This window comes from Leuciscus leuciscus (assembly GCF_965113295.1).
Source record: "Leuciscus leuciscus genome assembly, chromosome: 10".
Classification (NCBI taxonomy): Eukaryota; Metazoa; Chordata; class Actinopteri; order Cypriniformes; family Leuciscidae; genus Leuciscus; species Leuciscus leuciscus.
This window is the reverse complement of record NC_138734.1, coordinates 33,657,873-33,683,885: the sequence shown is the minus strand read 5'-3', so window position 1 is coordinate 33,683,885 and position 26,013 is coordinate 33,657,873. Positions and strand designations below refer to the sequence as shown.

The following is a 26,013-nucleotide window of genomic DNA, read 5'->3' as shown; positions in this document are numbered from 1 at the left end:
CTCAGCATCATTGGGAGCTCAGAGGAAATGCTTGCGCCACACTTTATCTATTTGCTTTGTAATCCGGGTGGGTTAATGTGTTTTCAATGAGCTGAATTGGAATTTCCTGTCTATGGAATTACATATTTGCCTGAAAGTGTCAAGCACTCAAGTGTGGCTGTTTTGACTGTCATGTGTATCATTACCTTTAAAGCTGAGGTTTGTCATTTCTGCATCACTAGCATTGCCAAGTGATTGTTTTCAAACAGGTTTTCCCTGAACTTATCCCGATTACCATTGGTAAGGCCAAACAGATAGCCCCGCCCCAAACTCACTGCATTGATTGAGCCACTGGCTGCATCTGAAAGCTGAAAAATACTGCTTTTTGGAGGATAGCACAAGGCAAGGCACCCAAATCCAATGTTAGCTTTTCTTCCTGTCTCCTGAGATGGCAGCATAGATGTATCCTTCTCTGCCATTGATATCCCACAACCCTGTGGGTCCCATTCTGTGAATTGGTTGAGCTAAAAAAATAAATATGGCATCTGAAAGTTGCGGTTGGTGGTCAGACCTACTTTTTCCACTTTTGATGTTATTTCTGTATTGTAGTAATTAAATAGTGTAGTTATCACCAAAGCTCTCTCAATTTGTAGATCATTAAACCGCGAAACTGCCTCAGAAGCCTGTCTGAAATCAGTTTCGAGAGGTACCTTCATGCGCAAATGTTGCCTGCGAAGTCATTGTCTGATAAGGCAGCAAGGCAACAATACACACTTTAGCTTTAACTTTGTGAAATTACAGTATTTATAAACCATTTAGACAATTGCTGCAAAATTGCATACGAGAGTTTTTCACAGTACTCACAGTAGAAAACCTGGAATGCCTTAGACATCTTGATGTTTAATGTAACTTTCAAGTTTGGTCATTAATATTTGAATATAGGCTGACATATGCATGTTAGTTTCATCAGCCAAGCCATTAGTCACGTAACTCATTTATTTACAATTCAAATGTCTGGGGTGTCTAAGATTTTATACATTTTTTGAAAGAAGTCTCTTATTACAATATACATTTTTTCTATTTTTCTATATTTAAAATGTTATTTATTACTGTGATGGCAAAGCTTAATTTTCAGCAATGTAAAACAATGTAAAAGTATTTACGTTTGATCAAAATGTGTTCTTGGCCAAACTTTTGAACGGTATATATATGCAGGATGCAGGAGAAACTTTTGAACGATATATATACCGTTCAAAAGTTTGGGCAAGGACACATTTTGATCAAAAGTGTATATATATTTCATGACAACTCTCGGAGTGGATACATTTCAACAAGCACTTATTGGCATGGGGCAAGGAATATACATTGATTTTGGTATCTGCTACACTGCTGCTGCTGAGCAAATACAAGTATTTGTTCAGCTTAGTCAAAAATAACAAACAAAGGAAAGGCTGCTACAAGAAATGGTAGAACCCCCGTACAGATCTCTACAGGTGGCACTGGGGAGGAGGAGGTGTAACAGAAGTTTTCACATTGCGCAGCGTGCCAATGGTTATGGTGGTTATGTGGATTTGGAAGTACTTCTGATTGGTTGGTGCCGCGGCGTTGAAGGAACCAATCAGCGTTCGGTTAGAGTTTCATGTCTGAACTAATGTGTGTGTGTGTCAACATTTAAAGTGGATCAAAACCTTTCATCAAAGTTATACGTTTGAACAATACCCGTTCTTGTCTTAGGACAAATGTGATGAACTTTTTTGATCCACTTCAAATGGTGACTACTATATATACATATATATACAGTCAAACCAAAATTGATTCAGACACCTTCAACATTTCTCACATTATCACAGTTTATTCGCTATAGTTAAGAAAATGGTAATAAAATATGACAGAAACTCAGAGTTATCAAATCAGTTGATATTTCACTGGTTTTGGCCATCCTTCTGTTTGACTGTCTCACAAATGAATTATGTTGAATAGCTGTCAGCTGTTAAATTAATGTACACAATTAGATAATACCAATTTAGGTCAACCAATTACCAAGCAATGCTTAATTTTGTTCAGTATGTGGTGTAAAAAGGTCGCATTAGCAATTAAAGAAAAAAACACTGAAGAAAAACATGGTCAGGTCAAAGTGTCTGAATAATTTTTGGTCCCAAATATTTATACATTTTACTGGTAGCACCGTATTAAGAATTTTTGAGTATAATATGTCACAGTTTACTTTATTTTGCTATCCTCACTTACATAAGTGGACTATAGTGTCCTGCAACCTCTAGTAAAAAAAAAGTCTGAATATTTTTGGTTTGACTGTATATATACAGACAGACAGACACCCTGTTTTAGATGTTCCAGTTGTAGATACGCAAATAGACAGCATTCACTAGAGTGGACCTCCAAGAACCGCATGTGTTTTTGAGGGTGACAGAGCTTTTTATCGTTCCTAAATGTGCCAAAATTAGTCGGAGGGGGAAAAAGGAAGCTGCCTAGCTTTTGAAGAATTAATAAGGCTGTCTCATTTAAATGTGCACAGCGTCTGAGACAGCCTCTGAAAGTCCCAGTTTTACATTTTCTTGACAGTGTCTTTGATGAGCGCTGATAACGTATAGCAGCTCCCAGGGAGCCCACATCTTATAATAAAGAGTGTGGCGGCAGAGACGAACTCCACTGATCCAAGCTATGCATTATTATGTGTCTTCCTAGCAGAAAAGCAGCTCCCATTTATGCCTCCCACTATTTTTACATTGTTATTATGGCTTAACACTATCCGATTGTTCATATGCCAGCCTATACGCACATACTGCTTTTGTTCTGCTGGAATGGTTTATGTGAGCGATAGTATTTAATGCCTGTTTGTTATCTGGCTTATTATACGTTTAAGATTCACCATATTAGCACCATCTCCTGTTGCAAGATTTTAGAGAAACATCCTAAGCACCTTGCCTTAATGTGAGTGTTTTTTTAACACGAAAAATTGCCTCTTTTTAAGAGCGGAAGGTCAATAAAGATGAAGTTTTCTGCCTTTTGTAATGGGCTTATCCTGCATTCTCTCCACTCAAACTGCAAACCAGCTCATGTATCAGATGGCTGCACACGGACTAGATAGGCAGAGATACCCTGTGACCCATTTTTAAAACACAGCTTTAGGCTACCCTATGTATGATAACATGTATGTTCTCACCTAGGTTACTACAAGCTTGACTGTGAGGAGAGAGTGTGAACAAGGAGTACAATCCCACAGGCTAGTCAGTCACAACCAGGGGTCAGGAATTGTTTTGTTTGCGCCTCTGCTGGTAGATGTCATAACTACACCTAATGACTTGCCAATTGAAGGCCGTTCAAAGGTTAGCATGTATTTTGACCAGTTTTTCATGTATTTCATTGTATTGTCGTAGATGTTTTACCTGTGACTGATTGTTTTAAGGGCTCTCAGAGAAATAGTTCTACCAAGGCAAATAGGTGGCCAGTCAAATAAATGTTCACCTGCTTCTCCTGGTGTTTCTACAGACTGATGTAAAAGGTGCATTTCGGTGACATACTGGAATGTGAAGCACTGGGCTCTCTGGGCTGCCACAATTTTATTGCAAAAATTGCTTATTAATTTTGTTTTGCTGGAACTGCATGTACTTTTTTTGCTGATACACTTGGGTGCTTTATTAACCCTCTAGTATTCCTCACTTAGGGGTCACATTTGTGATCCTTGGCGGTCCAAAAGGACCAAAAAGATTTTCTTCTTTAATGAAATGAATGTACTATATTTTTCTTTCAATATTTATTCTTTATAGGGCTGTGTATTCCCTAGTTGATTATAAGAGTATTTTCAGACATAATTACTTGTGTTTATTAGGTTTTGTATATGGATATATATATTTAGACATTATCAAAGATTAATTCATTGTGGCTGATTTGTCGATTGTACCCCAGAATTGCTGTGTATTTTCGTATTTTTCCGTATATATCATATATTCATTTTCTGTGGCAGTCATTAATCAACTCAAATATCACAATGGGACAATTTTTTAAGACCATTTAGCCTTTTCTAATTATGTTCACATTTTGTGTGTGTGTGCTCATATACAGTAGCAAGGTGCCACAAACTTCACCAAGTTTCTGCACATATTTTTGACCTCCTTGGTCACAGCGTCTTTTAAGGAGGCTGCAGTGGAAGCAAAAGGGCAAGAAACCGCCCATTGCTCAGTCAGCAGAACGCAATCAAGTGTATAACAGAAAGCACCACGTTAAATGTGAGAGCTGCCTATAGTGATCTATGTTAAATTACCCTGGACATAAAGAAAAGCCTCCCTTTTTACAGAACCTCAACTATCATGCTGAATTATTAGGCTGTTTGGGTTACTAGGATAGGATATTTGTCCTCAACACTGGCTGGGGTAAGTGGAGCTAAATGATAAACGTAATGATACCAATGTTATACAGGGGTAAACATATTCAGAGGAATACGTTTTACCACTATTGGGGGTTGAAATGAATTTTCTTTCAACGTTCTTCTTATGCTTCCCAGGCAAATAGCTAAAAATAAATCTGAGACTTTGTGGAGAGGGGGAGTTGGAAATGATTTTTTTCAAATGTAGCAGTAGTGGGAAAGACGTGTGTGTGTGTGTGTGTGTGTGTGTCTGTCTCACATTTCTCTTTCAGACTGTGCTCCATCCATTGGATCCAGTGTTCTGCTACAGACAGCTAGCTAGCATTTCATAGAGTCTGCAGTTTCTGTCTTGCTAAGGTTGTGTCTTTTATTTTGCAACCCCTCCATTTTTTTTTATCTACAGCATTCTGATTTTTTTTTTTTTTTTTCGCTTGGTGTCGAGTTATATTACACTGATGTTGTTTTCCTGAAGTCCTTGACAAACATTGGTTTATTTCCCAACAGATGCTGTAGTTCATACCCCTTCCTCTTGCCAAAGTATCATCATTGCTTCTACCCTCTCTCCCAGGGTTTTTGAATGATCAAAATTGGCATTTTAAGCGAAACATTTCTTGGACTGCAGATATTGTAACGTACAGATGGCCATTACTCCAATTAGCATTCTAAATGTTTGCATGAACAGACAACTTCTCTCCACACTTAGAGTGCCCAGTGTGGCATTTAATCTCCCCATGCAATCATCACAACTGCTCTTTGATGTAGCTGAAGGGATCAACAGTGTGACGCAAGGCTTCTTTTTGAACCAGCACTTCCCTGGAGTGCTAATGAAACAGCAGGTCTGCTCCACCCCGCCGAACCCTCCGTGGGAGCTCTTTTTGTTCGGTTCTAGGGCTGTGGTAGAATCTAAACCGAAGTGACACTTATAGGCACGGCCAAATGGAGAGATGGAAGAACTGGCTCTCACAGGGAGAGGTAAACCTTTGAATAGGTAGATTGACAGGTAGTGAGCTCTGCAGAAATGGAAAGCGTGTGTACTTCTTTTGTGGCACCGAGGGTCAGGAGTAGAGCGTTGCAGCGTCGGCAGAATGGCCGTGGTTAGATGTGACACACTGTCAAGCGTTTCGTTGCACCCAACGACAGCAAACACAGCTGGTTCCTCGCTCAGGATGCTAATTCCTGGAAGCACAGGGCTTTTGTTCCCAATGTTTGTTTTTATTTGGATGGCATGTTTGACTTAAACAGTAAATGGCAGGGTGGAATTGCTACCACGTTTGTTACTGCATTAACAAGCAGACATTGTAGAAAACACATTCTACATTCATTTCATACAGTGGATCATTCCTGTTACGCAGTACCTTTTGAGCTCTGAAACTCCACGAGTTCACGCTTGCAGATAATCAGATAGAGTAAAGAGAATGCGTGTTTGGTGTGCTGTCCGAGGGGAGGGCTCCGAGCCTGGAATTTGGCCCGAACCCAGAGGCCTGGGATAGGAACCAGCTGAGAGTGATGAGTTGGTGTGGCGGAGGGATGCAGAAAAACTGTCGAGGAACATAGGTGAGTCGGCTATTTATAAATAAGCCTCCTCTCCTGCTGATTGAATGTGTTGCCAGTGGCGTAGCGGACGGGCCCGCAGGGCACGCACTGCGGGGGGGCCCCGCGTTGTGGGGGGCCCCCAAAAAATGGACTCGAATAAATAATTAAAGCGTTTTTATAACGTGAACGTATAGGACTTTTATTTTGGTAGTAATTGCAGCCTACCGTGTTTGCCGATTATGACCATATCCGTTGTCCTTGTTATCCAATCACGATTAAGAATTTCCGCAACTGTTTAGAGAGTGAAGCTTATGAGCGCAAAATGAGTAAAAGAAAATATGTCAGCGGAGCTCAAAAACGGACTAACCAACACCGAAAAGAGCAATTCAATGCAAAACTACCGAAAATTTCATCCATATTTCTTCCAAATCAGCGGGAAGGAGCTGCGAGAGCGAGCACGGGTAACGTTACTCAGGAGTTTGCTAGCAGTGTCATCACGGACATTACTGCTTCTAACGTGGGCGCGGGCGCGGCTGTGGTGAATGATACGCGGCACGCCAGACATGGACTCAGATGCTAAAAGCGGATCTCACGGTCCAGACGATGACTGTCACAGCACTGAAAATATTATTACCTTTATTGAATGTTAAACGTCATGAATCTTTGTTGTATACTGCAGATAGAAAAAATATTTTGACGTCATGTGCTCCCTTGCATTTTAACAAGTTAATGTAATTGCTGTTTTATTGTTGGTGTTTCTTTTATTCTTTTTTTTTTGTGAAAAGTTCTTAATAAATAAATACGAAATAATTACATACTATTAAATTCCACAGTACTAATTCACGATTTTGAATGAAAAGGTGAATCCCCCATCTAATTATGCGGTGAGGGGCCCCGCCTCCACTCTTGCGGGTGGGCCAACGCAGTTTGCGCTACGCCACTGTGTGTTGCTCCCGAACTTTGTTAATAAAACATCATAAGATGAAAATGTTTGTGTTGCTAAAGGACATTTTAATATAAAAAAGTATATCAGACTTTTTCTGGTAAAGTTTGGACACTTAAACTATTTATAACTTGATTTTTACATTAGATAGAAACTGAATAAGATGAGTAACAGGATAGAACCTAATGGGATGAGCTAAATTTAGCCTCCATGAAGATATCAGCTGGAAGATCGTATTTTACCATTTTATATATATATATACATTTTTTTTTTTTTTTTGCTGTATCTGGAAAGGGATGCACCATATATCTGTACCATATCGGTTATGGTTATTGGTTATTTAATTGTCCATTATCATTTCCCCCCCCTTTTTTCCCCCCATTTAGATTACCTTTGCTGCCATCAAAAGTTTACTTACAGGTAATACAAGTTACAAGTAATACAAGTAACAATTAATTAATTAATTAATTAATAATTAATTAAATGCAATTTTAACAAATATCAAAATTAATATAATTGTTACATAATGTGCATTATAATGTGCAGTATGAAATTTAATATATGTATGTAAATAAATTCAGTTGTTTTTGCATTTCAGTGATTTCGCTTTTTTACTTTAATTTATTCTGACGAAACAGTATAGAATATTTTATCTGCCATTTATCGCTTTTTGGCCATAACACAAAAATAGTCTTCAGCTTATCAGTATGGAATAAGAGAAAACTAATATGATTTTCATCTTTAAGAATTGTGTATATTAATATACTGTATATATCAAGAGATATATGCTATATGATGAGGACATAAAAAAAAAAAAAAAAACTTCATATTAGGAATCCAGTTTTTGCCTGAAGGAATTTGTAACTTGCATGTAATAAACACATCATGCAGTTATTCATTTATCTAGAAAGCTTTATTTGTCCGGGACCCCAGCCAAAGCCATTAGGAATCATGAAAGCGTTGTGTTTTTTTTTTCTCAATTTTTTTTTCCTCTGGGTTTTTTTTTTGCATTTCCACTCATTTAACATTTGGTTATTGATGCCCACAGAGCGGTGTAATACAAACCCATCGCTTTATGCCACGTAATCAGTTCTCCTCTGAGATTAATTACTGTGGATGTCCTGATTAATTAAGCATGGAAGAGAAGAATGGTTGTTTGGAAGCAACAATTCAAGGTCAATTATTTGAAATAATTGTGCTGAGGATGACCCAGTGATCGTTAAAGAAGATGCTGGTAATAAAAAAGGAGAGAGATATTGTTGCCACAACAATGCTTCTTGCAGGTTTGTGTTCCTGTAGCTCAATGGGGTAAAGCATGGAGGTGGCAACGGCCCAGTCACAGGTTCGGTTGAGTTCTCAGCAATGTGCACACTGAAATAGGTTTGGAAATTGTAAGGCTAAACGCACAAAAATGCACATATGTTGCAAAGGACAAGTGAAAGGATAATACTTCTGAATAGTAAAGCTCTTTTTTATTTTTTTTTATTTTTTTTTTTATCAGTCACTTTTTTTCATGCCAGAATTGTGCAACGCCTTTAACATTTTTTATTTTTTTATTCCTGATATTGAACTGAGGGAGCAAATAGGATTCAGAATTGTAAATCAGATTCAAATGTAAGGATGTAGGTTAAAATTCTAAATAATTTAAATTCAAATATATTCAATTTATTTATTTTTTTATATTTATGCCGAGACACAATTTCAATGTTGACGAAGTTAACTTTTGTGGACCAGGGTGGAGAAACACTTAGTTTCCCCAAATTCCTTATGTTGAATTTCTTTAAATTGCAATTCAGTAAATTCCTCTTCCTCTTCCTGTTCCAATTCAACTTGCTGTCAAGCATGGCCACTTTAATTCAAATTCACACTCATGAACTGAAAGGGAGCCAGTTCAATTCTGAATTTTGCCCAACCGTGGCTCATGCAATTTCCTCATCCTATTTTGATGTGTTACACCCTAATGGCAGACGCAGATGCATTCATAAAATCCGCCACAAGAAGACAATTCTGCCACAGTGAAGAATGAGTCATTTATATTTACAAAGCATAGCTAAATACCATCTCTGTTTGCAGCGAGCATGTGTACTCATGCGCTTCTGTGTTTTGTCGAGAGGGCATGGACCTGTCAATGCTCAACACTGTTATCAGTCCAGCTGCCACCAAATAATATTTTCATTCAAATGACAAAATCCATTACCCGAACCTGGGGCTCTTGCGAGTGCATTTAATGGCACAATTAAACTCTAACAGCCTAGTATCTATTGAGCAATTAACCTTTGATAAACCAATTAATGTCTAGCATTTGATGACAGAAGTTGGGCCTGGAGGAGTCATATTTGAGTTTAATGGAATGACTCCCAGCCCTAGATTAGCTTAGCGCAGCTATAAAATTGACAGAATTCCTTGTTTTCTGCCGTATTGATTCTTTTGTGCTGAGCCATCGCTCACTTTTGCAGATGAGAAAATAGAAATTACCGAAAAGCATGCGGGAGAACAGAGGAGCTGTCAGTTATTATAAAGCCAAGTTCGAAGAATTATTGATAGCAGTGTGAACATGTCTCCAGACACTGCTTGATTATTTCCTACATGATGTGCAAATGCTAGTTTCCTTTGATGTGTGATGCTTCATTGTCTCTGGCAACTTCCTCTAAAAATGCTGCCTCTCAGGTCACTATGGAGACCGTCATCACACAGATATAGGCAGACTTGCTGAAATACTGGCTCTCCAGCTGCCATCCTTTAATGTGGTTGTTGTGGCTATAAAATAAGTATAAACACGTCAAGAGGATTTACCACCTGTCTGGAGGGCTGGTTAATGTGCGTTTCCTGAGATCCCAGGGGATCTCGACAGAGGAAACGGTTTGATATCTGTTCTTGCTATCATGCTACCGTTGAATGTTGTCACGTTGTCAACAGAGGCGCACCGCGGGTCATCGTCGGCCTGTCATTCATCATCAGTAACGTGACTCAGACAAACCGGACAGTGCCTGATCCCATTCGCCATTAGCAAAAGCTCCACTCTTGAATTTATCTTCTCTAAGTCTCCAACAATATCATTTTCCCCAGCTTGACAGCCCTCAAGCCTCCCGAATGCAATAATAAAGAATTGATTATATTCTTTATGGAGCGCAGAGGGCCCAAATGTGTTTTGTGTTCCTTCTCCTATCAGCTGTAATGAAAAAGGGAAAAAAAGGACGTATGTGAGTTGATGAATGTGTGGAAGTGATTGCGAATAGTTTGCGAAAGGTTTACATTACCACCGAATACCATCAGTCTTCTTGCTGAAATATCCTCACTGACACACACCAAAACACTAGGTGGATTTTGTCACTCGTTCATCGATAAAAACGGAATAGAAAAACATTCGGCCGTACATGTTTTGCACTGTGGCATATAATGAATTGAAAGTCTGGCTGAAAATGTGTTATTGTGGAAGGCCTCTCACGTATTGATGTAGGTTTTAATTTCCTGCTCTCCCCACGTTTGCCATTAGCATCTGATACAAGCGTTTAATGAAAAACACCCCCCTCCCTCCTCCAGACTAAACTGTCACGGCGAAATAATGAAGCACACAAAGCACCAGGAAACTAATAAACCTCATATTTCTTTTGACATCAACATGAAATCATATGAAAATAATACTTGCGAGAACAGACTCTCGCCGTAATGCCTCCTCCGTATTGTATTTCTGAGCGAGATGGCGAAAAAGAATGGTGAGACAGTAAAGGACCTGTATTATCCTTGAAATGAGCTTAATTTTACCTGAGTGTGGGACATTTTATCAGACCTAATGAACAATAGCTGTCATGTGTGTCCGCTACCTCAGTGGTTTAAGATGACATATCATCACTTATATCATTAGGGATGAGATTTGAGGAGGTGGGGTGAATTATGATATTTTGTCAGTTCGTCATAATCATCACACGCTAGAACATTTGTCATCAAAACCCATCCCATGAAAATCCATGAGCCATTTTTATAATTTATGCCAGTTCATTTTTAATAATCCGTCAGTCCTTGAGAACAAATTGAGAAACCTGATTTGGATTTAGTGAGGTGCGATAAATTCAAACGGACTGGAGTGTGATATATGCTCTGAGATCTTGTTAATTTGACGGTAGTCCTTCATGCAGCGCAGACGTTGTGCAGAATCAATAATCGGTGTATGTCAAGTTGTTGAGTGATGTGCATTTGAAGTGAATTCGATTATGGAATGATTTCAGAGAGACAACAATAAAAGAGTTGTAGGTTGTCTTAGCAACTAAAATTAACGAGCATTCAATGGGCGTCATCACGATCATGTTCTGTCAAATGATTACCTCACATTTACATACAGTAATACCACTTACAGTGCCAAATGCAAATTCAGTGTGAGAAAGCTGTATAAAAACATGAGGGGAAATTAAATCAGCTACTATAAAAAAATTATAACAACACAAGTATAAGATGGATGTTGCTGTCAGCGATATCTGATATTTACACAATTAGATCATGTTTTTGTGACAAAATTTTGTGGCAAATTCCTGGTGTGCCAACATGCAATGGCTAAAAGCTCCCACTCAACATCTTTGAAATCTGGCAGGCTGTCCTGCTTAGGGAACGCTTTTCTGAGCTGTTTAAATCTACCATGTCCTGTTTGGCCAGAAACTCATTATGGGCCACCATCTGCAAGTGATAAACAAAATCCAGATTCTCATCTCCTGGCACCTTCCAATGGTCCTCTGGGACAGGGAAAGAGTTTAGGCAGACCAAGCTGTGTCTTTTCAATGTGGATTCAGATCTTTTTTACCAAAGATATGGCATGTTTGCATTATGCATTCTGAAACTGGTAGCGGCTGACACCATAAATTACAAATACTGCTCATGTAAGGTTGTTTAAGGAGCTCTCGTGGAACAAGCTGGAAGTCGAGACTTAGATGGGCTTGTAATGCATGCATCATCATCTGTTTCGTACAGTAACATACAGAAGAGTCAAATCCGAAGATAATTTCCCAAACATGTATTTTCATTGGTCGCTTTTAGCAACTGTGTGATAAAATTCTCGGCTTTTTTGTCCCCTTGGTTGGTTGCGCTTAGCTGGTGGAACTCGTGGGATTGGACCGTAGAGAGGGACTGGAGGGGAGGACACCCCTCAGCAGATAAGCAGGATTTGTGTCTGGGAAACTGGAGATTGCGGGCCTGTCTCTCTGAGAATTACAACAGCCACTCAATGCAGACCTTACTCAAACCTTTGTACGGATCTGAGGGACTTGAGGCAGTGACGCATTCCAGTACTGTTATCACAGACATTGGCTTGGGTCAACCACATTTTTCATGTTATTGCTTTTCTTCTAGAAAGGACACAAGAATCTGAATGAGAAATTCAGAACATAAAAGATTTATGAACATGAACAAAGTAGAAAGTGTAAATACGGTTCTTGTTGTGGAAAGTTAAGCTACTGAACTGAATCTGACGGTACTGATGCATTGGCTACTTACAGTGAAGACTTCATGCTTTGAAGACTGTTAATATTTTTACATATTTTAGGCTGACATGTTATTTGTTTTCTGTGTTAGCATCATTGTTGCATCACAGTAACTTTTAATATTCAATAATTGCATCGAATTCGGTCATAATTTACATATCACCATGTTGTTCCAAACCTGTATGAATTTATTTCTTCTTCTGAAAAACAAAAGAAGATATTTTGAAGAATATGGGTAACCAAGCATTTGATGGGCCCCATTGATTTCCATAGTATGGGAAAACAATACTATGGAAGTCAATGGAGCCCATCAACTGTTTTGGTTACAGACATTATGACAGAATTAAAATTTTTGGGTGAACTATCCCTTTTAGTGTTGCACGGTGTACCGATACTTCAAAAGTATTGCGATACTCGGAAATTAAAAACGTCACGATACCTACATTTTTCAGTATCGATACTTAAAAAAAAAAAAAGACACATGCGTCTGGGTGCAGCTCGAGACGCGCGGAAAACGCATGCATGCTAGAAATAGAACAGATGCCTATTTTTCACGCGACACGCAAGCGTGTTGGAAGCGTTTCCAGGCAAAATAGAATAGGAAAAGATGTTTCTATGTCATTTTGACACGAATACATATTAATAAATGACATTTTGATGTTTGAAAGTTTTGACATAAATACAATAAATGTAATAAAAAAAAATATTATCGATTTTCAAATATTGCACCTCTCAATACAGAACGAATTATTCTGTAGCCTATTTTGCCGTCAACACTGCCGACGTTGTCTTTGCTGCTATATATTTATGTTTAACATGAAGTATAGGCCTTCCACAACTCTCTCCCCACATGTCAAATATATCACCAATGAGGCTTATCATATGTTACCAATATTAAACATTGTTTAATATAATCGCTGTTCATATTTTTATTCAAAGTTCAGAATCAAGATAAAGCTCTTATGTTTCTTATGATAAATGAGATAATGCTGCTAAATTTATAATTTTTTTTACCTTGAATGTCATTGCTCTAATTTATTTTTTATATTTTTATATTTCATATTTTGTTCAAATGTTTAATATATCTGCTGTTCATATGTTCATTTATTAGTGTGTTATATGATTAGAATGTTGTCCCGGTTTTAAAATAAAGCACAGCAATGATATTTGAGAGTGTTTCTCCCTTTTCAGGAAATGTATCGAAAAAGTATCGAAATCGCAATACTTGACTTGGTATCGGTATCGAAACAATAATTTTGGTATCGTGACAACACTAATCCCTTTAAGCTCATATATGTATTGTTAATGTTTTCATTGTTTTAATTTTTCCATCAGCATGGAATGTGGATATATACACATAAATCCTAGTATGTATATATATTCATTTCTATCAGCATCAATTTAACGATTTAATTATCATTATCATCATGCTTTTGTTGCATGTTGCCCTTGTTGTTGACGAAAAAAGCAAACCAAACAAAAAATAACCTTTGCTATCAAACATTTTCATGATTTTAGTAAAGATGAGATTGCAACTGTTTGGAAGCACATGAACTGGCCACTGAGCAATAGAGGGCCGGCAGTCTCTTGATATAATACAACCAGCAGAATGGAGTTTGCTGAGGGCCTTTTTTACATTGAGCAGGGTTGTCTTGAGGCAGAGAGGATGTGACAGGGTGCATTAACTTGATCTGTCTCTGTTCTGAAGGATTAAATGGCTATCCTTATACATTAGCCTTGAGCTAAATGGCCATCAACCCGCTCACATATTGTTCAGTCCTCACTGTCAGTGTTACACACGCACATGGACTCCACGCCCGGTAACCGTTCATGGTTTGTTTCTCGACGAATTAAAAAAGAAACAGCTTTCCACACTGTAAATCGATCGTGCCGTGCGGCGGCAAGACCCTCTCAGATGCTAAGGGGGGCGACCGGATCGATCCCTCTCCCTCCGCTCAGCGAAAACAGGGAGACACAAATCTAAATTGAAGTCCAGGGTGATTTACAAAAGGGGAAAAGAAAATGAATCACTGCAGATGTCAGGGCGAACACAGAGATATAATTAAATTACCTAAGTGTGGAATGACATTTGATTTAATCTGAACTATTAATGCCAGTGAGGTCAAGCCAAAAGAAAGGGCACTTGTCTAGTTAGTCGCAATTAGAGTGTAAATCTCAAATGTCTGTAAGGCGGGGGAAAATGTCATTTGCAGAATAACTGGCTAATAACGTGGTTCCCCTCACCTTTGAGTAACCAGGCGGCGCGGAGTGAATCTAAATCATGCAAGACTAACAGTAGAGTCATTCGAGAAATTTGTCCGCCTTTTGTCATGGTTGGATAAGAATTAGTGGGAGCACTCGTTGAGTCGGTACAGAGCGCCGAGCACCCACTAATCCTTGTGAACAAACACTGGGAATTAGGAATCTTGGCAAGGGCTTAGGGAGATGCTATATGCACATTGTCATGTTGTTCCCTTTTCGCCTAATCATCCGTGTCACTTCAGGCGTCTTAAAGTGGCAGATCGCTTATAACATCTCAGGTTATATTAAGATTTTGTTGTGGATGATGCGCTGCAGCTAAATTGCATCACCATATCAACCTATAATTCCCAGAGGATGTTTGGATAAGTATGCATTATATATGCAGTTCGATTGGTAATTGATTTTGCAGCCGTTTGCTCCGCAAAACAAAACACGCATTAGACGGCTTTTATCTGCATGCATCAGACACCATCAGGCACGCTTGTACTGCCACCTCAAACGGGCCCCATGCATGTTATTGTCTTCTATTTTAAGTGACTGCCCACTGGGTGGTGCAGAGAATGAAATGAGGAGAAGTCTGAAGTCGTCGGTCTCCTACAGTGCTGACAGCGCGGGTGTGACTGATATTGTGAATTTAGTTGTCTCTCCAGAAAAAAACTCTTCTCCCCCTGCACACACAGCATACCCCAAAATGTCAGATCTGTCACATGTTATGGCAGTTCTCTCCACCAGGGTGAAATACCCTGCAAATTGTGACAGCTTCTTTCACGTTAGTTAGTTAGTTATAATTGGCTGTAAACTAACAGATCTGGACTGTGTTTGCTTCTTTTTTTTTTGTGCATTTCATAAATTATGCATGATTAGATTCATGGCATCCCGAGTTAGTCATCTAGTCTTGTTATTGCTATTTTCTCTACTGGTTGGTGTTGTAAATGACTTCAAGTAGTCAGAAATTAGAATTCACTTCAGCCAGTGATGTGCTGGACATTTTTGGTCCCCATGAGGAAAATAGCTTATAAATCATACTAAGTGATGTTTTTTGAACATGTTAAAATGCAGATTGTTTTCTGTGATGGGTAGGTTTAGGGGTAGGGGTAGTATAAAAATCATTATGTCTGTGTAAAGTCAACATAAAACATCTACACACAACAAGTGTCCTGTTTACACAGCAACTTACAGTAGCGTCTCGAATACTGTCTGTATGAACGTGCCACAAGAATCAAGCCTGGATTCTCTTAACAGTAACCATAGTGACAGTGACCAAAGTAATACCAAAGATGGCGACGTCCATAAAACTAAAGTCTTATCACATTTGACAAGACAAGAGTCCAATTTAGCCCAGAGTTCATCTGTTAAGACAGAAATTTCAATGTAACTAGCCGGACACCTTTAACCGCTACATTTGTGTCTCACGTCCTGTGTAGCATCTTGATCATGACACGACATTAGAGTCGCGCCAGTCTTTGCGCTGGTCGCACATAAAACACAAAACTGACGGGAGCCACTCCGGTGGTAAATCGTAACCTTCAAATCATATCTCCGTCGCTGTGAGTTACTGGAAGCAAAACCACACACAAAACCCATTGGCATGAGCCGGCGTTCTGTAAAACCCGGAAGCGCTGCCCTGTGTTTACTACTAACTAACCCTTTAAGGCATCGGTTCCCAACAGGGGGGTCGCGGCCCACAAGGGGGCCTCAGCGAGCTCTGTGGGGGGTCGCGTCATATATTGAAAAGTTTTGAGCAATTTGCATTAAATAAAAGTCCTTAACTTTTTTCTGTTCAAAAGTTATATAATGAGCGAGTTAATCATGAATCCATTTTCCAAACCGTGTTTTTGTCTTATCCTGAATCACTATGGTACACCTATAATAAGTGATTACATTGGGACTATTTTACCCTGGTTCGGATCGCTGCCGCTGCGGAGTAGCCCAGTACCTGCGTGACTCGTCATAAGCGCACACAGAGAGAGAAGTAGTTCCGGCTACAATATTCTTCAGAAAGACGCATTATTCTGTTAATAAACGCAAGTTTATTATCGCTCGCGATAGCGCCAAAAGCCTAAAAAATAAAGCCTCACATTGATAAAGCCTCACAAATAACATGCAAGTATTGAGGCCCCAGACAGAAGTCATTTAGTAATAGCCTATATTCATTATTTTTTTACCACACAAGTGTGAATACTGATATTTTTGTTATTGCATTTAAAATAGGGCAAATTTATAGGCTACTCCTAGGCTTACATTTTTAAATTACAAAGGGCCTACTAATGTTTTTGTTATTGTATTTTAAATATTGTAGGCTATTATTTGTGCATAAACATATCTGTTTATTGTAAACATACCGTTTGTTTGAAAACAACATATTCTGTCATCCTTGCTGCAAGCTTATCATTAAATGTGAAGGGGTGCCCTAAAATATTTTCTTGGGAAAAAGGGGGTCTCAGACAAAAAAAGGTTGGGAACCACTGCTTTAAGGAATCAAATACAGGACTGACAACTGTATTCTTCTGCTTTGTGGATGTGGCCTACCTGTGGTTCATTCCTTTTTTAACCGAACACTGAAGTTTCGGTGTGAAATGTAATATCACTACTCTTTTATTGTATGTCATTTTCTTTGTAACGTATTTGAGACGCTTTTATTTTTCATATCTCCTCAGCCTGATATCGTACTTGGATATTACTTCAAAGAATACATGACCACAATCCCTAATATATAGAAGATATAAATTCTCTCAAAAATGGTAGATTCCCTCAACGTGAATAACAATGGTTCCACTGCACTGCAAATCTCTAGTATCTTTTCTTTGATGTTCCCATCATTAGGCATTGATTCATGCCATGAATCATAGTGACAATACGCAGCCACTTCCACCCTCTCTTAAGACTGGGAGGCGTTTTGACAGTGCATACAAAGGGAGAGATGGAGGTCATTCTCACTCATCCTGAACACAGCACAATACTCGCTGATGCGTTCACAATCTATTCCAGAAATAAAGCAACAAGACAAACTGAAAGCCACTGTTATGTGCCCCCTGTGAGGGCAAGTAGCAAAGCTGTCAGTCAGTGAGGCGGTTAGAGATTCAGCCTTATGGTTTTCACAGGGCTGAAAGGGGGCTTTATAGACAACACTGGGCAAGAAGAGCACCAGGAATTTGCTCTGTGAAAAGCGATAGTACAATGACGCCTGACACTTATGAAATCAATGCACATGCAGTACACAATTTATGTAAATATGATTTAAATCAATTACAGTAGCACAGACCCCATAGCTTTCACACATACTGATTTACCCATGGGCTTGCATAGTTTGTTTATTTAATTGTTGCTGTTTAATGACAAAAGATATATTCAGACTCATAATTCAAAGGTACAGATAGTGTACATGGAATGTTTCACAATACATCTATGAGCTCTTATGTGTCTTATTATGAAGTATGATAGTCTCTAATCGTAAACATGATCTTCTTTGCGTTAATGAAGTGTGAAGCATGAGTGTACTAATGATTTGAAAAACTAAATAACAACACATTGTTTAAAATGACAATTCAAGTAGTCATTTAGCTGAATACAGTAGGAGATAATAGATTACAATCCTTCACTGCATTATTAATGCCATTTTATTTTTTATTCACCATCAATTATTTATGCAGAAACAGATGGGACTTGTTTAAAATGTTAAATAAAATAAATAGTTTATCCTAAAATGATTATAAATAAACCATTATTTACCCTCAGAAGCAATCACATTTGATGAGATGCATTGAAAAGTGTCAGAGTTGATTTAAAAGCTAGAGAGGAGAGCAGTGAATAATGACTTAAACTTGATAGATTTGACCACTATTTGCTTTTCATGGGGAAAAAAAGCTGTGAAGGTTCCACATAAAATGCAAATAGGTTTTGAAATGACATGATGTTTAAAAAACAGTAATGCCAACATTTTATTTTTTCTTGGGTGAACTATCCCTTTAATAGCACCAATCATAAGTCAATGCCTGCTATCAAAATCATTTTCATCTGTATGGTTAAAGACTTCACTCTCAATGCATTCATGTTCATCAGTTTAAGCACTAGTGTTAAGCACTACATTGTATGGGTCATAAAGGAAATGGGCAGGACTGGGCTTCAGTAATCATTGGAGTTGTTTAGTCCATCTGTTCTGAATTCCTCAGGGTGGCTGTTGATTGTAGGGTGAACAAGAGAACTGAAGAAAATGTGATGAAATAAGGCCATGAGTGACGGCTTGATTGACTATAATCAGTCCCAGGTTGAGCCTTCCACCTCCTGTTGTCTTCGCCTCATGATCTCCTGTAGCTCTGTATCCCCACGACCCCTCTGAGAGAAAGAAAGGCTTTCAAGCTCCATTTTGCACTGCATTTGAACGTTTAATCTGCACAAATTCAGATTAACATAAGTGATATTGCTCTGTGACAGACCTCTAATTGAGCTTTCTGCACACTGAGCTGACTGAAGACACGGGAACCCTCGTCCCCGCACACGGCTTTCAGCTCATCCTTACTGAGAGAAAATAGTTGAGCCCCGTTCAGAATACCCAGACATTCCACCACCCTGGAATGCGGAGAGAAGATTACATCATATTCATCATGTTTTTTAAAGGAGTCATATCATAAGGAATCCAATTTTATTTGATCTTTTGAGATAAATTGCTACATATAGGCTACTATGAAAATATGGGGCAAATTACTAAACAGTTGCACAACCTATTTGTTACTGTTTCCAGGCACTAAGTGAGCTGAAATAGTGGTTTGAATATTGAAATTAAGTCACTGTGTTTCTTATAAGCACAAACTGTGTTTCTTATCAGCACAAACTCCTTCTGTAAATTAGGCTCATTTAAGACTGCACTTTATTCAATGAACTATTTGCCGGTCATAGTTTACGTTAACCACGTGGTAGAAGTATATTTTTATTTAAAATAGATGCTTGACAGATTTTAGTATGACCCCCCCTATAACATTCTCAATAAGGTTTACATATTATTATGTGTATTTACAGTATATCTTTATCATAGTCCCCATGGAGCAACCTGAGGGTAAGTACCTTGCTCAAGGTTACATGGTTCATCACTTGCGGGGTTTGAACTTGCAACCTCAGTTAACAGCCCATTATGTTTAACCACTAGGTTACAAAACCAATAAATCATCTGAAGTGTCACATGTCGCACGTGTCACTCACGGTCTGGAGAATCCCTTTGCGTTGAGCCAAGCATTGACCTCAAAGGGCTGGGATTCATACGTGATGGGCACGGATGAACTTGAGCGATCCACCCGAAAGTTTCGAGCTGGCGGCTGGGCCTTGTTGTCAGTTATCCTCTTCAGCAGTTCATCATTTACCTCCTTCTGTTGGTTGCGGTCTAGAGAGATAGGCAGAAGAAGCGAGAGATAGAGAAACAAGCACTGGGACAGAGACCCAGTGAATAAGATTGCCCAAGACAGGAGCAATGAGCTCTGGTGGGAATCTGCAATCTATGTACATAAGAGCACTCTCACACCAAATTCATTTCCCACTTCTCTGCATTTGCTTTTTTTGGCAGACTCTCCCCACTCTCCATCTCACAGCAAATACAGCAAGCAGATAAGAGGTACGTACTATCTTTATCCCGGGAGGATTTATTCATCTCCAAAACCTCTGTGTGATTTACAGGGCCAGCAGAGGTACCTTTGTAAGGATTCACAGGCTGTAGATGGGGAAAACAGAGGGGCAGAAAAAGAAAGAGTCAATGCCTGCCATGTAAAGTAGGAGAATATATGTGTGCACTTTCCACGTATAAGGTACAAAAAAATGGATTTTTCTATTTTTCCACAAGTGATCGGTAAAAGGAAGTGCTTAACCTTCAGGAAATGGTCTGATATATTATATTAGCCTATTTCTATTTATTTTCTATGACGTGTGCAATTTTTTCAACCCTGTTAACACATTTTATGACTTGTCTAAATACAGTTTAAAGCTTCAATGTAAAATTCTCACAGTAAATATACAAAAATGTAATAAATTTCTTATGCAATAGAAAAAATAATTAAAATGGGACAAGCCAAAATTACCTGACATCAGTTCATCTAATTTATCTAATAGTTTTCACAGTAACACTTTACAATACAGTTTCTTTTGTTAGCATTAGTTAACTACATTCAATTAAATTAAATTATTAAATTATCTTAGTTAATGTTAATTTAAGCATTTAATTACACATTTTTTAAATCAAAATATCTGTTTAACATTAGTTAATGCACTATGAACTTGACAATGCAACATGAACAAACAATGAACAATAGTATTTTTTATTAAATAACAACATTAAATTAAAAAAAATTGTAAAACACATATTGCTCACTGATAGTTTGTGTTAGCGAATGTATTAACTAACGTTAACAAATGAGACCTTATAGTAAAGCGTGACCGTTTTCACTACAAAAAACATGACATATGGGACTCTAATGCTTAAACAAAAAGTAATAAGACACTAAAGAATATGTAACATATTCATGAAATGTGCCTTGTAGAATTCAAATTATGAACCAAAATGGTGGGTGAACATTTTGACAGTGAAGTAGCTTAGGCTGCAAGCTAACCTGGCTGTTGAAGAGAGCAGCACGGTTGTACTGTTGCTCTCCTGGTTTGACCTCTTCTAGCACATTACACGGCACGTAGCCTGACTGACCGCTGCGGTTCCTCAGCAGCCACCACTGTTTATTATTTTCCAAGGCCTAGAAGAACATGAGAGTCTAGTATTATTAATTGCATGACTGTGCATGGATCAATATTTTTTTCTGTGACAAATCTATTTTTGAGTCTGTTCCTCATTCATTCAACATGTTGTCTAATTTTAGCTAAAAGGTTTTGGTTGTGTCATACTGTGTCCCATTGATGCATCCTACCATTGGGATCCTAGATTTAAATCCCAGTGATACCAGGCTCAGGCCGGGCATGTCTAGAAACACGATTATCCGTGTTTCCAGATGGATTAGCCAATCGGGGGTAATCCCTCTTGATCACTTCAGTAGTTCTCATGTAAATAGAGTTCCTCAGGGTTGGAGGCTGTTCTGAGGGAAACTGCAGACATCTGAAAGTGACAGGTTGAAAGGACGCCTTCCTACATGCTGGATTGTTGTATTGTGCATTTGCAAGGGTTTACTTGTGTTCCAATAATGTGCAGTTGCATAAGATCTCATTTTATGCATTATAAAGTAGGCAAAACTAGATTCATGTGTCTTTGGGCCCTATCATACACCTGGCACAATGCAATTGTTTTTCGCTAGTTTCAGCCTGACGCAGTTATCATTTTCACGTCCTGCGCCAAGTTGTTTAAATAGCAAATGCAAATGCTGGTCTGAAAACGAGCTGTGTTCAGGCGCATTGTTGGCGTGTTGCTATTTTGAGGCAACTGAAATAGACTGCACCATTGACCAAATGAAACCTGATCTTATGTCAATGGTGCAGTATTTATTTATTTTTTTGTTATATAAAGAGCGCGTTAGTAATGCGCGCCTATAGGCGGGTGCACAACGCAAGTGCACTCTGCTTATTACACACAGAGGGTGTGCAGCAGCACATAAACATGTCAAATATTAAAATTAAAAAGGATTACAATGTAAAATATTAATGTAGTGTACATAAAGGTATGGTGGAATCCGGCTTGTCCTGTAGATGGTCTGCTCGTGCACTTTAACCTCGTGCACGAGCAGATCCGTTTGCTCTCTAGAGACGAGTTCAGTCTTTCCGCTTGCAAATTCCGGCATGTAAATAGCAAATCTGCCATGGTGCGAGCACAACTGGAATAGGAAATTACACTCTGATCGTTTTTTTGCACGTTACGCCCAAAACAACCCTTTAGACCATGCACTGGGTGCGCCGACCATTTTTCCCTGTCGTTTAACTAGCAAAAGTGGATTCGGACACGCCCTAACTGCACTTGTGCCGTGCGCTTTAGACCATGCGCTTAGATCGTTAAAATAGGGCCTTATATGTTATAGGTATGCAGGGCCGGCCCGAGGCATAAGCGAACTAAGCGGCTGCTTGGGGCCCCCTCGCCACCAGGGGGCCCCCAATCGAGTTTTTTTTTTTTTTTTTTTTTTTTTTTTTACATAATTAATTAACTTAAACAAGTGACATAAATGAATGAAAGGATTAATAATTCAAGACAAGAAAATTCTGATTTCATGATCAATATACCTGCCTACAACTGCTGCTGTGTCTGCCAGTGTTTGAGTCATGCGCATAACCTCGCGTGCATAGACAATTTGTGCGCAAAGTCACGGTAATGTTAAGCCATGTCACAAACATTTTATTTGATCAATGATTTATCCTTTAAATGTAATGATATTCAGAACAGAACAAGAATAAAAAAATAACTATAAACAAGCCAAAACGAAATAATTTAAAGCGAAAGTGAAAGTAAGCGGCGTTGGGCTCACTTATCTCTCTCAGTCAGAATCAAAATGTTTCAACATTCGCGATGGATTTGGATGGTAAACTATTCTTTATCATAGGCTTTGTACTTCACTCACGTTCCAATATCGACGGAAAAAAACATCCTCTTCACACGCGCAAAAATGGTCTTGGAAACATCACAGTGGAAGATTACAAAGCTGGAATATGTTGTGTGTGTGCGTGTTTGTGTGTGTGTGTGTGTGTGTGTGTGAGTCGCGGGCGCGATCGAACAGTGGAAACATAAAAACATACTCCGTCATGTTCATACAAGACATCATTCAAACTGCAAAGTGTTGCAAAACGTTGGAGGATATTTTGCAAATAATTTTTTTAATATGTTTTGTGACAGTTTGTTTTCAGAAGTTTCCAAGAGTTAGTAAAAGAGTAAAAAAAAAGTTAAAACTTTAAGTATCTATTTTTTATTAAGTATTTATTTTGTATTAATACAAACCTCATTGTATTAATTTATAATGTAACATTATAGCGTGACATTGTGTCAATAATCGTCAAGCACAGGTGACTCTGCGTGGTGGGAGAGAGCCCCAAATCAAATTCTGCTTAGGGCCCCCAAAAGGCTCGGGCCGGCACTGTAGGTATGTTATGTTCAATCTAGTTTTCCTCAGGTTTCCCACAAACTTTTTATGTTTTTGTTTTTTATCATTTATGTTCAAACATCGGCCTACAGAGTCTTCTAGACGTTGATCTCTGCATGAGCTGTAGTCGTGTTTTCTCTTCTTCTATCCTCCCACACGGTGTACCTCAGACCTATTCTGCCCTGTTCCCCATCCTCCTCCACCTCCTCACAGAGGGTCATCCGTACCTCCAACACCTCGCCCTGCTGCACAGAGAGCTCGTTGGCATTGCGCGCCACGAAGTGATAACGGATCCTGACATGTTGGAGATCGCTGTTAGACCTGTGCGGTAGAAATAGCAACACAGCACAATACTTGGAAGTTCATTCATAGGTGAGGCTACAGCTGACTGCAGTTACGTAGGTAACACTTGACAGTAATTTTAGAAGGTAGATTTAGTGTTTTTAGCCTTAGATTTGTTAATGTAGTCTCTGCACCTCCTCATTTTGCTTTTGTAGTTGTTGTAGATACTTAAAAGTCAATATGAAGCCCTGTTTTTTACCCCATTCTACTTCTGTAATATGGAGTGTTCAAAGTGAAACTGGGTATTTAATGTGAAAAAAAAAGTATGAATTTTATCCATTTGCAATTGATTGGATAAAAAGTAGGTATTTTACACCAGAATGTAGCCAGGTTTGTGCTAGTTTGATAAAGCATAGTTGTTTGGCTGTTGATTAATATTATTGGTTACACTTTCATTTGTTGGTCCCTTTTTTCTATTGAGTATAAGTAATGTTGTACCTACAGTACATGTCAACTAACTCTCAATATTGGAGTATTGGTGGTAGGGTAGAACAAGTTGGCATGTATTTGTTACTTATAGTTACTTATAGTCAGTAGACTATAAGTTACTTATAGTCAGTAGAATGTCTAAAGGGGACCATCACAATAAAGTCTTAGCAGATATTAAGCAGACTGCATAGAAATACTCTACTAATACTCTAATGAGAGTAAGTGGACATGTAGGTGTAATGTTACTTATAGTCAACCTAATGTCTAAAGGGAACTATCAAAATAAAGTGTTACTACATTATCTAATTGCCCGCACAACCTGTCAGTAATAATGTAGTAGTTTAAAGGTAAGAGTTATTTCATTTTAAACTTATTTGGAAAACCTTGCAGCAATGAATTGTTCAAAATAAGACAATGCAAAAAGAAAGCAAGTAAACACGGTCGATTTGGGTTTCATGTTGACTTTCAAGGAAATCCAGCAGACCAAACAACTTTGTCTAGAGGCCAGTCCATGAACAAACAACTCATTATAACTAACAAGCCAGCATAACAAGCTACTTTGAAAATCCTTGTTATTTCCCCCTTTAAATCAGTTAGAAATAAAGCAAACTTTTTTGTTTTAATGATATGTTGACAAATTCTGTCACTTTTATTAAAGTAGCAAAATCTTCACAAAGCATCTATATGGATAGAACATATATTATCTCAACAGGGTGCATTTTACTATGAAAAGTATTGTTTCTTACCTTATAAATCTATTTTATGACAAAAACAAGCTATAAAACACTCAAGAACTCTACACGATGAACACATACATGCAGAAACCGGACTATTATAATGGACAACTTACGACTCAAGCATCCTTTTTCAGAAGAGCCTGCGGTTGCTTTGCTGCAAGCGTGCCGTGAGCCGCTGCGACCTCCGTCAAGGTGGAAAGTAACTTGACGTGCTGCAGCCTGCACATGTGGTGTAGCTCATGCATATTTCAGTGGGCCTGCACAGAGCATGGAGAACTTTAAACTGAACGTACTGGTCCCCATGCATCATTAATGTGCTGGCCTACCTCTCTCCTCATCGTCCAGTGATAGAGCGTTGAGGACAACCGCAGTGGCCCAGTGTCCAGCCTGTGCCAAGACCTTCTTTCTTGAAGCCCATAAATAAATAATCATGCTGAACGCTGGAAACTGGCACTCCACTACACAACAGGCAGATTTGTTTTCGCCTGCAATCGCAATTTGTTTTACACGCTCCAGATAACTGACCATATATTTTAACTGTCTCATAATTGTAGCCATTCAGCATGTCACTCTTAATAAATTGCCTCAGTAAAAGTGTAATTATCAACTTTATATATTTATATACTTCTAAAACAACAGTATAATAAATTATCTTTATACAAATTATTAAAGGTTGAAAACCATAATCCATGGCGGTTTAGATGCATACTTTACAGCCTGCATACTTAAAATTGGCATTTAAAGTTTTGACCATTCTAGTGAACACCATCAGAAGGTAAGTATGGCAAAGAAATATGCATAGAAATATTCAGGTTTAGGTTCACGTTGTCAGGTGACAGTGTGACAGTATTTGTGACGTACTGTTGATTACCACAAAAATAAATAAATAAACTTTCATATTGTT

General features: G+C 38.5%; 2 protein-coding genes across 4 annotated transcripts in view; one reads left to right on the top strand and one right to left on the bottom strand.

Annotated features, from left to right (window-relative positions):
* Positions 1-26,013, top strand: part of mgat4c (mgat4 family member C) — a 105,981-nt gene that overhangs the window by 58,173 nt on the left and 21,795 nt on the right. Inside the window, exon 1 of one of the 3 annotated variants that reach the window (XM_082181966.1) lies at positions 3,293-3,323. The exons of the other annotated variants lie outside the window; for them this stretch is intronic. The gene's annotated coding sequence lies outside the window, so the exon portion shown is untranslated. Of the gene's footprint in view, positions 1-3,292; positions 3,324-26,013 lie in introns of those variants that run through there. 3 annotated transcript variants of the gene reach the window in all.
* On the bottom strand, positions 17,794-25,301 carry eps8b (epidermal growth factor receptor pathway substrate 8b). Its single transcript, XM_082182816.1, has 7 exons — positions 25,223-25,301; positions 23,829-23,922; positions 21,151-21,285; positions 20,171-20,258; positions 19,757-19,934; positions 18,997-19,129; positions 17,794-18,895 (listed from the first exon to the last, which is right to left on the bottom strand). Exons 1-7 carry the CDS (start codon positions 25,231-25,233, stop codon positions 18,818-18,820), a joined length of 717 nt encoding a protein of 238 aa, XP_082038942.1. The 5' UTR covers positions 25,234-25,301; the 3' UTR covers positions 17,794-18,817.